General features: G+C 44.0%; 1 protein-coding gene across 16 annotated transcripts in view; it reads left to right on the top strand.

The window, feature by feature from the left end:
- SYNE2 (spectrin repeat containing nuclear envelope protein 2) overlaps positions 1-12504 on the top strand; it is a 330800-nt gene that overhangs the window by 236043 nt on the left and 82253 nt on the right. For all 16 annotated transcript variants that reach the window (XM_044231769.1, XM_044231767.1, XM_044231774.1 and 13 more), the window contains 11 exons: positions 255-383; positions 915-1036; positions 1188-1329; positions 2695-2826; positions 4205-4357; positions 4491-4700; positions 5849-5950; positions 6868-6987; positions 7130-7330; positions 8636-8809; positions 10339-10470. In XM_044231769.1, the coding sequence (XP_044087704.1) occupies positions 255-383; positions 915-1036; positions 1188-1329; positions 2695-2826; positions 4205-4357; positions 4491-4700; positions 5849-5950; positions 6868-6987; positions 7130-7330; positions 8636-8809; positions 10339-10470 (1617 nt within the window). The remainder of the gene's footprint in view (positions 1-254; positions 384-914; positions 1037-1187; positions 1330-2694; positions 2827-4204; positions 4358-4490; positions 4701-5848; positions 5951-6867; positions 6988-7129; positions 7331-8635; positions 8810-10338; positions 10471-12504) is intronic.

Here is a 12504-nt window from a genome sequence, read left to right as displayed (position 1 = left end):
ATTTCCTGGCTTTTAGTAATTCATTGGATGAATTACACTGAGGAAACAGGAGGACCACATCATCAAATACAATGGTTTTTTGCAGTTGTTTTGAAATAAGTACAGGAAATCATAGCATATAATTGCAGTAAATACCAAAATACAGTCACTTACTTTATATAAAACTTGTCCATCATGTAGTCTCATTATTAGAACTGAAATAAAGTGGGTCTTTTTTTTTTTTAAATACTCCACTATCATAAAATTTTTTGCAGCATTCTGCCATTCTAAAGAGACCTTCAGAGCATCAAAACGATCTCCAACCAGATAACCTTTCTGCATTTGAATCTATTGTAACCGAAAGGCCACAGTTCGGCAGACAAAGAGATTTCCAGCAGCAACAGGTAATGGCAGATAGAAGGATAGGAATAAAGCTTTCTGCATGGACTCTTCCTTTGAACTAAGTACCAAACTGCCATTGGGGTGTTTTCTTATGTGCCTGGATGGAAAGTGTGGTACCCAGGTGTTCCTGTGTATTGAGCGTGTGCGGTATGGGCTGCTTTGCTTTCGTCTTCTGCAGGTGGGGGCTCTGACTTTGCTACTTCATTAACTTGCACCTTATTTCAAACTAAGCAAATACCTTCAAGGTGAACTTGCTTCTGTAACTGTAACATCTCTCTCCCTATTGTTTCAAAATGTGTTGACATACTTTGGGGGAATATTCCATGTGTGTAATATGTATTGTATATATATTTGGTCATTCTGTGAACATTTTAAGTAGGTTTTTGAGACGTAAAAGTTAATGAGAATAAGCAAGCAAGAAAAGGAAGTAGTAAATAATAATTGAGGAAGTGGCTCAGAATGAGATCTCAACAGAAGAAACCACTGGCCACTAATTGAAAACTTTGGACCATTTGAATCTCCCCCAATTGTAGGTTCTGGAGTTAAAACCAATGGAACAGAAAGATTTCATCAAACTCATCGAAAATAATGCCAAGAAAATGTGGCCCCAGCATTGTCAACCTGATAAAGATACAACTCAGCAGTCATCTGAAAGGTAAAACATTTTTAGAGTTGGACGTTCAGCAACTTTTATGGGTGGGAGAGTTAAGAGCATTACTTTTTAAATCACTTGTAAAACATTGCTGAATGTAATAAAATTTCTGTATGTTGATGATCCTTTTCACCTTTTTATTTTTCTTTAACAGCGTTGGGGCATCAAACCCCGAAAACGATGCTCCAGACTCTGTCTTGTCAGCTCAGGGCCACAGTGGGGATAAGTGGCAATATTTACATCACGAACTCTCATCAAAACTCGGGCTCCCACTACCTAAGCAGGTGCAGCCGCAGGTTAGTACATGCCTACACAGTATAACTAATAAGCACGTTGATCTTTGAAAATGCAACAAACATTCATCACATACACATCTCCATTCTGCATTACGTAGTCCTTTATTTACAGAAAGCGAAGAATTCAAGTGCATTTTTCATTTGACTCACTCCTTTTCGCCCTCCTGGAAATCCTGCAGTAAAGGCCACTCCTTCATGCTTCTGTGGCACCCCGAGCTTCGCTAATCACGGCTCTTAGTGTCCTGTGTGCCTGTTGCTTTGTCTGTGTTTCCCATTGGGTGGTATGCCCGCCTGGTTCACATGATCAAGTCGCAGTTTCGATATGTTAAATGAATAAAGGAATGAATAATAGAAGTTAAAAAAAAAAAAACACTTTAAAAACAACACAGCGCTGTATTACTGTCATCCCTTTATCAAGAGCTAATTTGCATTCTGGTGTACCAGCCCCCGTTGCCAGCGGTACCTATATTCCACCAGCACACTCTCTTACTGCCTCGGCAGGTTTTTATTCATACCACTCCAGCTGCGGCTGGATTTCTGTCTAACCAGGGAGCCCATGAGCAGAATAGCACTGTTGCTCACAGCAGTCAAGCGCATCTGCCTTCAGCTTTGCCCTCATGCTGCCCAGGCAGATGTTACCGGTTCTTTTCCCAGTTCTCCAGTCCGGTGGGAACTTTTCAGCTGTATTCTGCCGAGAACCTTCTGTAACCTGTTAATGTTGAATTAAACTCAATGTTGAATTAAACCAAGACTGCTTCAGTCTTGGTTTCTCCTTGTCATACACACCGTAACACGTATGTGGTTCTCTTTCCAAAGTAGAACGTCCTCAAGAGTTCTTTGCCCCAAGCAGAGTCAGATACTGCCTCACCGTGAGCTTCGTCCTTACTCATGTTCCAGTCTGAATCTTTCTCTCTGCTAAAATCGCAGTGCATTTTTAATACTTACTTAACTTCTCAGTAATAATTCAGGAGGCAGATATGTCCCTGGAGGTGACTGTGCTGTATTCCAAGAGTTGGCTGTATACCGGGGGCCCACCTGTAAATGGAAAGAGAAACAGCTCACCTCATCACGTGAGGGGTATTGCTGCTAAATTGAAAGATTAATGATTAATGATTGTACTCCGTTTTCCAAGGGATGCTTTATTTCCCCCCATTTTGATACCTAAGTGGATCCTCAAGTGTCTAAGTAAAGCTTTTCATGACCTTTCAAACCTGTCCACAATATTTAAGATTTAACTGTTTTGTCTGACAGGTGACAGGGTAGCAGAAAGCCTGATGTGATGGGAACACGTGAAGGCCATTTTGCTGTTTTCCGTTAACGTTGTCAGGATCTCAAATTGTAACAAGGCTGCCCTTTTTCATACAGGTTGCCACAAATATGAGTGTTCTGCCCAGTGTGAGTCTGTATAACTTTAGATACCCCACAACTGAAGAATTGAAAACATACACCATACAGCTGGAAGACCTGCGTCAAGAAGCCAGCAATCTGCAGACCCAGGTAGCAACGTCACATTATGTGTTTTCCTCATGGCTGTATGAAAGAAAGGAAATGGGACGCTGTGAATTAGTCAGAATTGTCTTTATTGAATAAACAGTAGACTCATAATGGAGTGGATCCTAGAATTGCAAATAGAATCTCTTGCCAGCTCACATTTGGTAGTGGCTGCCTAGAGCATTGTGTACAAAGGCTTCTAAACCCACGTCCAGGATTGCCAGGAACAAGCAGCATTGTGTTTTTGTTGTTATTGTTGTTGTTACTGTTTTTTTTTAAGATATATTTATTTATTTAAGCGATAGAGAAAGAGAGTGGGGGAGGGACAAGCCGACTCTGTACTGAGCACAGAGTACAGTACATGGGGCTCAGTCCCAGGACTCTGAGATCATGACCTGAGGCCAAATCAAGTGGATACTTAACCAACTGTGCCCCCCAGGTGCCTCCAACAAGGATCATTGTTGATTAGTATTGTCTGCAGCAGTGCTCTGTGATTGGAAGGGGGAGGAAGAAGGGGAGTATTGACAAGATTTCCAACCTTGACTAGATTTAATGTTGAAAAGGTATGCTGGTTCGTGTGGGGTGTCCACCAGAGAAGACGGTAGGAACCAGAGCCCACATGGGGCTCATTTGAGCTTTGGCTTGTGTCTAAATTACTTGTAACTGGTCAAGAATTCAGGGTGATCGTGGGTTAAGAGAAAGAGGTGGCTGCAGCAGCTTATGTTAAACATAAGGAGATCTGTGGCTCCCGAACTCACCAGGGCACCATGGCACCACCCTAGGTCCCCCCCTTGGAGTCGTACTTCTTCATCTTCATTTTATTTATTTGTTCTTCTACCTACTTCAGGAAGTTTTCAAAACAACCACATTTAAAACAGTGTAACTTGTGGGGCGCCTGGGTGGCTCAGTGCGTTAAAGCCTCTGCCTTCGGCTCAGGTCATGATCCCAGGGTCCTGAGATCGAGCCCCGCGTCGGGCTCTCTGCTCAGCAGGGAGCCTGCTTCCTCCTCTCTCTCTCTCTGCCTGCCTCTCTGCCTACTTGGGATCTCTGTCCAATTAAAAAAAAAAAAATCTGGGACGCCTGGGTGGCTCAGTTGGTTGGACGACTGCCTTCGGCTCAGGGCGTGATCCTGGAGTCCCGGGATCGAGTCCCACATCGGGCTCCCAGCTCCATGGGGAGTCTGCTTCGCTCTCTGACCTTCTCCTCGCTCATGCTCTCTCTCACTGTCTCTCTCTCTCAAATAAATAAATAAAATCTTTAAAAAAAAAAAATCTTAAAAAAAAAAGTGTAACTTGTAATCTTCAACAGAAGTCAGGGAAGATTTAGGCGTAGGAAGGCAAGAAATCCTAATGATTTTACTTTTTCTTTTTTCCTCCTGATTCAGGAAAACCTGACAGAAGAAACATACATAAATTTGGATAAAAAGTTATTTGAGCTCTTTCTGACCCTCAGTCAGTGCCTTGGCAGTGTGGAGGAGACACTGCAGACACCTGGGCTCTTCAGAGGGGATGTCTGTGCACAGCAGGTGCACTATGAGGTAGGGAATTTCCAGCAAGCCCAGTGCTGGCCCATTGCTGGCCCATTGCTGCAGGCAGCCCACCATTTAAGCCCAAGCAGAAGCCTCTTAAGGTCAGAGTCCATTCCCTGTGTCTTCTTTCCTCTCTTCGCAGACGCTGGCTCTTGAATTGAAAAAACTTTACTTAGCTATGGGTGACAAAAAGAATGACCTTGTGAAAGCCATGACCTGGCCCGGGAGCAACACCAGTTTGTTTCTTGAATGTTTCAACAACCTCCAAGTCTACCTGGAGCACACCCAGGCCACAGCCGCTGCTAAAAGCAAGTCCCTGAAAGCTGGCCTGGACTATAACCGCAGTTACCAGGTACGGAGCTAGGCACTTGGCTTTCTTTGGCACTGTATTAGGTTAATTTCCATCAATTCCATCATTCTTGGTGGCATTTGTGAATAGGGATTGTTGAGGAAAGCGGCGAGACGGTCTCTCTGTGAGGGTTTCTAGGTTAGTTCTGCTGCACGTGGTTGGAGACCGTTTGTTTGAAAGCGAGGTCCTTCCCAGAGTTGTGGTATGAATTTGTTAGGTCGACCTAACACAGCTTCTTTCCTGTGTTACACTTAGCTGTTAATGAGCGTCATACAGGAGGATTCTAGGTACCAGGGAGCCATTAAAGTTTTTGAGCAAAGGAAGGACACTCTGTGTGTATTTCAGGTAGATTCATCTGGCTGTTGTCTTTTGTGGCTTGAAGGGGAGACTTGAGGCAACAGACGATTTTACTAGCTTCCTAACTAGAGACGATTTTAGTAGCTTCCTAACTAGAGTAAAAGAAGTGAAACACAACACCATTTACAAAGGGGTCTCGCCCATAAAATCAAACCTCAGTCTGATGAGGCCTCTCGAATCCAAGTAAAAGAGACCCAAGGAAAGAAGAGTGTTTGGAGCAGCACAGTGGGAGGGCGGTCAGCCCCATCCAGACGGTGGGAAGCTGTGTAGGAAAAAAGACCTAGTTTTTCCACGATCCCACCCCAAATCCCAGGAACAAAAAAGAGGTGCTTGGGGAGCCTGCTGCTCTTAGCCCATTTCAACCTATTGGACCTCATTTAGATTCCAATTCAAACAAACCAAAAAGAAAAATCACAGGCAATTAGAGAAATGTGAACCCGTTCCAACAGTTAATGGAATTATTGTTGATCTGTAGTATTTTTAGAGGGAAGACTCTTTTAAAGAGACACTTACACTGATGAAATAAAATGTCTGGGATTTGTTTCAAAATAATCTGCGGGGAGGGAGATCAGGTACAGTCAGGAAAGCTCAGGGGAGGAGACAGAGCAGAGACCACCGGCTACAAGTCAGTGATTGTTCAAGCCAGGTGATGGTGACATGGGGAGTCCTTTATTTTGGTCCATGTTCGAAACTCCTGGTAGCACAAATATTAAAGGACAAGTAAATTTCAAGAAAAGGTACTGAAAGCCGAAATGAGATTCTTACTGTTTTCCTGAATTTATCTTCCTATGCAGAATGAAATAAAGCGACTGTACGATCAACTTAGTAAATACAACACATCTTTACAACAGTCTTTGAATGAAATTAGTGGCCAGAGTATTGATGAACAGCTTCAGGTAATCAAGTCAAAATAGTTAAACTGATCTACCCCGGGAACAAAGAGTTTTGTGCGGAAGCTGTCTTCTAAATCACTTCCTTTGTGAGCAGTGGCAAAGCTTAAGTAAATAGATAAAAATGAAAATGATTTATGTGGAACCAGTAAGTTAAAAGAGTAAATTAAACCAACACAAGACCGTTGTCCCCTCCCAACTGGGTAAAAATGTAAGTTTGTGCCGTGTCAGTGAGGGTGTTGGGAAAGGGGACCCCCTCCTCCTCTGGGGAGGGGCAGTGATCCATCCGGCTTCTCAGGGTCACTGGGTTATGCACCCATAGCAGTTTCACTTCATTCATTCACTTAGCAAGTATTCATTGAGCACCTACTATGTTCAGACACCGCTCTAGGCATTGGACTGGCCTTATCCTAAGGAAGACAAGTCCAAAGAAATAAGTATGTATATAAATACTCAAGGATGGACCAGGTAGCACTGCCTGAATCAGAAACCCTTATACAGCCCCAAAGCCATTAAGAGCAGGTGGTTACGAAAGCGGCGGGCGGGGGTGGGGGTGGGGTGGGGTGGGGGGGGTGGGGCTCGGGCTTCCAGTGGCCTACTGTGCGTCCGGTTAAGAGGAGTCAGGTGTTGGTGCTGATGAGAAGAGCGGCTGAGAAGCTGCTGGGTGAGGATGCCGGAGGATGGGTGCATCAGCGAGTGTGAGGGTGGGCACGGATGCCTCTGCTGGGGTGAGCGTCAGACGGGCTGGGATCAGATCGTCCGCTGGGGCTCTTTGGCAGAAGCAGGAGGTGAGGGAAGAGCAGCAGAATTTTCATGTTTCCCTGATTTTTTTTGTCTGTGCTGTTTAGTTCTTTTAAAATGAATATATGTACCTCTCTGACTCATTAAAGGATTTTACCTTTCTGCGTCGTCTCTCACTTTAGAAGGCAGACGCGTGCACAGTGGAGCTGCGGAACTCCGAGAACCGAGTGGCAAAGCTAAGAGACGAAGGGGAGAGGCTTCATTTACCTTACGTTTTATTGCAAGAGGTCTACAAATTAGAGGTGTGTCTGAGTGGAAGACATTCTGTCAGGGAATCACTGTGATTATAAGGAGGAAGACTTTCTTCTTCCAGGAAGGGAGTTTAGATTCATTCTCTCATTTGGATGATTTTCGTGACGGGATAAAGACGCTTTTTCTTTTCAGGATTTACTTGACAGTATGTGGGGAATCCTGAGAGCCAGGTACGCGGAACTGAGCAGCCCTTTCATCACGGAGAGCCAGCAAGATGCCTTGTTGCGAGGCATGGCAGAACTCGTGGACATCGGGAAGGAAAAGCTTGCGCACGACCACTTACAGCAAACCAAGAGTAAAGCTGCCTTACAGGCTCAAATACAGAATCACAAGGTAAGACACGGGTCAGATTACCTTTTCATAGACTTTTAAGTCGTTCTGACTTAGCATCCATTTTCTTCCTCGGTGAAATATCCATTGTTCATTCGTTCATTCACTCGCCGTTTCGACAGACATCTATTAGAGGGCTCCCCGTACACAAGGAATCTTGCTAACCTCTTAGAATATGATTGAATGGAAACAGACACTTTTTCTTACATTCCTGGAACTTTTGGTTGAAAGAGAAGGCGTATTTATGAAGAAGTCCTTCAAATAGATTTAAAATTAAAATTGAGATATGTGCCTTCAGAGCATTTAAGAGGAGAAATTGAATTCAGGAAATTAGGGAAGGCTTTCCTGAGAACTGAGACCACAAGAAATATCTGTACCTCAGTACAGAAATGTATACCTAGGGTAAAGCTACAATAACTCTTTCAGTTTTCCACTCATTTATTAAACAGAAACCTCATGATCACGAACTAAACCCCTGTAATAATGTAAGTGGTGATGTAAGACAGTTCCTGCCTAAAGAAGTCTAGGCTTGTGACAAGTAGACCTTAGTCTAAGAACTTCAGAGGTAAATATTCTATAAAGAATGGAGGGAGAAAGGAGAATACTGTGAATATTTACAGTGTGTTGGGACCTATGCTGGATGCTGTTGTAAACCTTCACTGTTACCTTCTTCAAAGAAATAGAAGGTATTCACGTAAGTTCCTCCAATTAGAAGGGGCGGCTGACTATTAAGTGGAGGACAGCCCCGTGAAGCAAAGCCTTCCTCTGTAAAGGTTCTTAAAGTATTAACCTGGGAGTTTTTACATCCCAGGATCCCAAGAGACCTTGTCAACAAATTCCCTTTATTTGTCCATTTCATTAAATAGAAAATCAAGCCATAGTGTAGGAACCTCTGGCTGTTCGTGTGTGGGCTTCTCAGACTCACGCATTTGTCCCTCCATTTTATTGTCTTGAAATACATCAGCCACATACCTACCTTTCTGTAAAGTTTCTTAAAACTCAGTAACGGATTTAGGATGATCTCACTGGAAAATTGAAATTGACTAATAATGTTTGCCCTTTTACATGGACCGTTTTGTGGAAAATGTTACCTACGATGATTTTCCTTCATGATTTGTTAATATGCCACTAAAGACTAAAGGGTACACAATTTTCTTTTTTCTTTCCTTAAATGTTTCACTCTACATGGCTGTCATGGGATTTGGGATTAAAAAGCAAATATAACTGTATAAAAGGTGGAACTAATTTGGTCTGTAAGTTCTCACAGTGCAAAAATAAATAAATCTGAAAACCTTGTTCATTTTACAGATTTTTTTCCGGAAGCTTGTTGCTGACATGCTGTTGATCCAAACATACGCCAATAAAATGCTTCCTTCTTTATTGCAAAATAAAGAGATGTTTGGGGCAGAACAAATAAAAGAAGTTAAATTACTGGAGGAAAAGTCACACCAGTGTGGAATAAAGCTTCAGAGTTTGCTACAGGTGTTTATTTTATTTATTTAAAGATTTTATTTATTCACTTGACCGATCACAAGTAGGTAGAGAGGCAGGCAGAGAGAGAGGGGGAAGCAGGCTCCCCGCTGACCAGAGAGCCCGATGTGGGGCTCGATCCCAGGACCCTGAGATCATGACCTGAGCCGAAGGCAGAGGCTTAACCCCCTGAGCCACCCAGGCACCCCTGCTACAGGTGTTTATTTGGGTTATGTAAACTTTGTACATAAGCCCAGATATTTGTACAGAAGCCCGGATATTTGACTTCCACCTCCCAGTGTCCAGAAACATCTATTTATCATTAACCTGGCGTTAAATGGGAACTAACAATGAGAGTGGAAGCCTGTTCTAGCTCTGACTGCTACTCCCTGAGTGAAATATTTCTCATACATACATTAGGGAATGACACAGCATCTTCCCACCTTCTAGGTCTGTGTGCAAATAAACAAAATTGAGAGCACTGTAAGATCCTGAATGAAGTCTTCCACATGAAGCTTAGTCAGTGGTTCCAAAACAGCTCTTCCCGAAGAGGACAGGCCGAAGTGCACCCTTGATAATCTTATCCCAGTTCACAGAAGAAAATTGTTTGCATGAAGTTTTCTCTCAGTTTTAAGGTTTTCACCTTTAACTTCTGAAACACAGTGGATGCTAGCCCTTTAAGGAAATAACCAAAAAGCAAGGGACTATCCAGCTTTATTATGTGATAGTTATTTTATGCTAATGAAATGAATTTTCTGACTAGTTTGTCAAATTAGTATTTATAGCAGTATCTCATGGTATTAAAAAAAGAGACCCTCTGAGCCCAAAGAATACCCCTGATAGCAGAGTGACCTACTACTTCAGTAAATAAGAGAGTTAATAAGGGGGTTATTTTAACAACAGGTAATACTTAGTGTCTATAAGTCAGTTGTCTAGTGTGCTGAGATCCTGATGGTGGGCCTCTGTAGACACAGAGAGAACTAGGATAAGGCAAGACTTGGGCTAAGAAGATAGTCCTCCCCTGATGAAATGTAAGCCCACATTCCCCCGACAGTGGAATTACGCTCTTAGCAGCACAGTGGAATTACGCTCTTAGCAGCACAGTCGGGTCATGTTCACTGGGCTGGGGGTTGGAGCAGGGAGGGGGGATGCAAGCTGACAGGAGTCTCTGTTGAGAAGTCAGCCCCTTCCTTTCCAAGTAAGCGAAAGGCTCTCTTCCAGCTCTGAAGTCTTCACAGAGGTGTGTATGCCTAGAGTATTCCTTTAACTTAATTATACTAGTTCCTACTTGGTTTGATGAGACAAGCATAAAATGTGCCAACTGGATTTTTTGAAACCGTCTCCACAAAGACAATGGAATGGTTTTGCATTAGACCTTGAGCTCTTGTAAGGGTGGCTTATATTTCTCAGAAACCCCTGGAATCTGTGTTTTAATTTTGTATGGTCTCCGAGTTCATTTTTATTCTTAAGGTTAATTTGGCCATTGTCTGGAACTACTCTAGAAAAGGACTCCCACTGACGTTACATTCTTGATTCTCTAGAAATGGGAAGAATTTGATGAAAACTATACATCTCTTGAAAAGGATCTGGAAATCCTGGTATCTACGTTGCCCTCTGTGAGTTTGGTGGAAGAGACAGAGGAAAGATTAGCAGAAAGGATTTCATTTTACCAGGTAATTTTGCTCCCATCACTTGGTGTTTTCTTTTGCTTTGACCAAATCACTCACCTTTGGAGGGGAATGGTTTGAATGGAAGCGCATCACACCGCTCACCGTTAGACCTCCACCGGGAAACTGCGGATTGGGTTTCGGGCTGCTCCGTGTAGCCTCAGGTCTGCCTTAGGGTGGAGGTCCTGGGTTTGAGTCCTGGCTCTCGTCTGTCCCTGTGTCACCCTTTTGTCTCCAAGTCTCTCTTTCTTTATCTGTGGAATGTAGGCGATCGGGATGGTTCTCCCTGTCTCAGGAGGTGGGTGTCAGTGGGTATGGAAACAAGTGAAGGTGCAGAAAGAGCTTTCTAGAGCAGGGGCCTCTAAACCTATATTGGGTTTTCTTCAGCGAAGCCCTGTTGGGACACAGCCCGTGAAAGAGGCAATAATCTGTTCCCTGCCACCAGCATTCTAAAAGGACTTCAAACAAAATTTTTCTTGTGCAGCATTTAGTAGTATTATCTTCAGAGTCTCTGTGCCTCTGATCTAGAGGCCATAGCAAAGAGAGCACCTTAAAATGGCTTTCGAGTGGCACTGAGATCACGACCAAGGTAAAAATGAGTTTTAAGTCTTCTCGACAGAAAACTTAAATCACTTAGTGCTAACTGTGGAATGTATGTCGTCGGCATCTGAGCTGTGCGGCTGCAGGTGGCGCTCAGACGTCCACTTCAGAACTTCAAAAGCAGGTGTGTTGCCTGAGGAGACTCTGGGATAGAAGATGCATGAAGTTAACTAAATAAAATCTTTAAAAAAAAAAAAAGGGGAGGGGGGCGCCTGGGTGGCTCAGTGGGTTAAGCCGCTGCCTTCGGCTCAGGTCAAGATCTCAGGGTCCTGGGATCGAGTCCCGCATTGGGCTCTCTGCTCAGCGGGGAGCCTGCTTCCTTCTCTCTCTCTGCCCGCCTCTCTGCCTGCTTGTGATCTCTCTCTGTCAAATAATAAATAAATAAAATCTTTAAAAAAAAAGAAAATGCATGAAGTACTTGGCAGGACCCTGCCCTTCCTCAGAAGCATTTCAACTCCTGGAAGGAACATTTTCCAGAGGCAGTGACTCTGTAGTTGTGCTCGCTGGGTGCCTAGAAAGGGACAGTTGACCTCTTCGCCATGTCATTATATTGAGCATAACAGATAAATCTGAATCCTCTAGGGGCAGGAAGCTGCTGCTTAATTCTTTGTTAGCCTCAGGATGCGACGTACCCACTGAACAGCTGAGAAAATGCAGGGGAAAACGGCATTTTAAACCTCCTCGTAGAAGACTAATGATTTCCCCAGAAGTGATCGTGTCCCTTAAATTGCAACCTGTGAGGGGCGCCTGCGTGGCTCAGTGGGTTAGGTCAGCTCAGGTCATGATCCCAGAGTCCTGGGATCGAGTCCCATATCGGGCTCTCTGCTCAGCAGGGGGCCTGCTTTCCCCCCCCCCCGCTTCCCCCCTCCCCCTGCCTCCCCCCTCCCCCTCTTCTCCACCTCCCCCTGCTTCTCCACCTCCTCCTGCTTCTCCACCTCCTCCTGCTTCTCCACCTACTTGTGATCTCTCTCTGTCAAATAAATAAATAAAATCTTTAAAATAAATAAATTGCAACCTGTGATTCTGTTAAATTTAGATATTTTTTAAGTGAAATCGTTCTAAGACTTTCAAATAAATTTGCCAGGCCTAAAAGGCCGATGTCTTGTCAAGCCCATCTCACTTACAGATTTCCTTAGGTCATTCTCGGCCCTCTGCGTCATGGAGAGATTTGTATCTATCTTGATCAGTGGACATCAGTAGGCCATGAACCGTGGTGCCTTTGTGGCCCCTGGAGTTGAATGATCCTTGTTAAATGCTGTCTCTGCACCTTATGGGCTGAGTAGCCATCACAGTCTGTCCTGTGTATAAAATGGCATAACTAAAACTTCTCAGGGCTACACTAGGGGTGCCTGGGTGGCTCAGTCAGTTAAGCATCTGCATTCTGCTCAGGTTATGATCCCAGAGTCCTGGGATGGATCCCCATGTTGGGCTCCCTGTTAC

The sequence above is a fragment of the Neovison vison genome, chromosome 13 (genome assembly GCF_020171115.1).
Source record: "Neovison vison isolate M4711 chromosome 13, ASM_NN_V1, whole genome shotgun sequence".
NCBI lineage: Eukaryota > Metazoa > Chordata > Mammalia > Carnivora > Mustelidae > Neogale > Neogale vison.
This window is presented reverse-complemented; position numbering and strand designations above follow the sequence as displayed.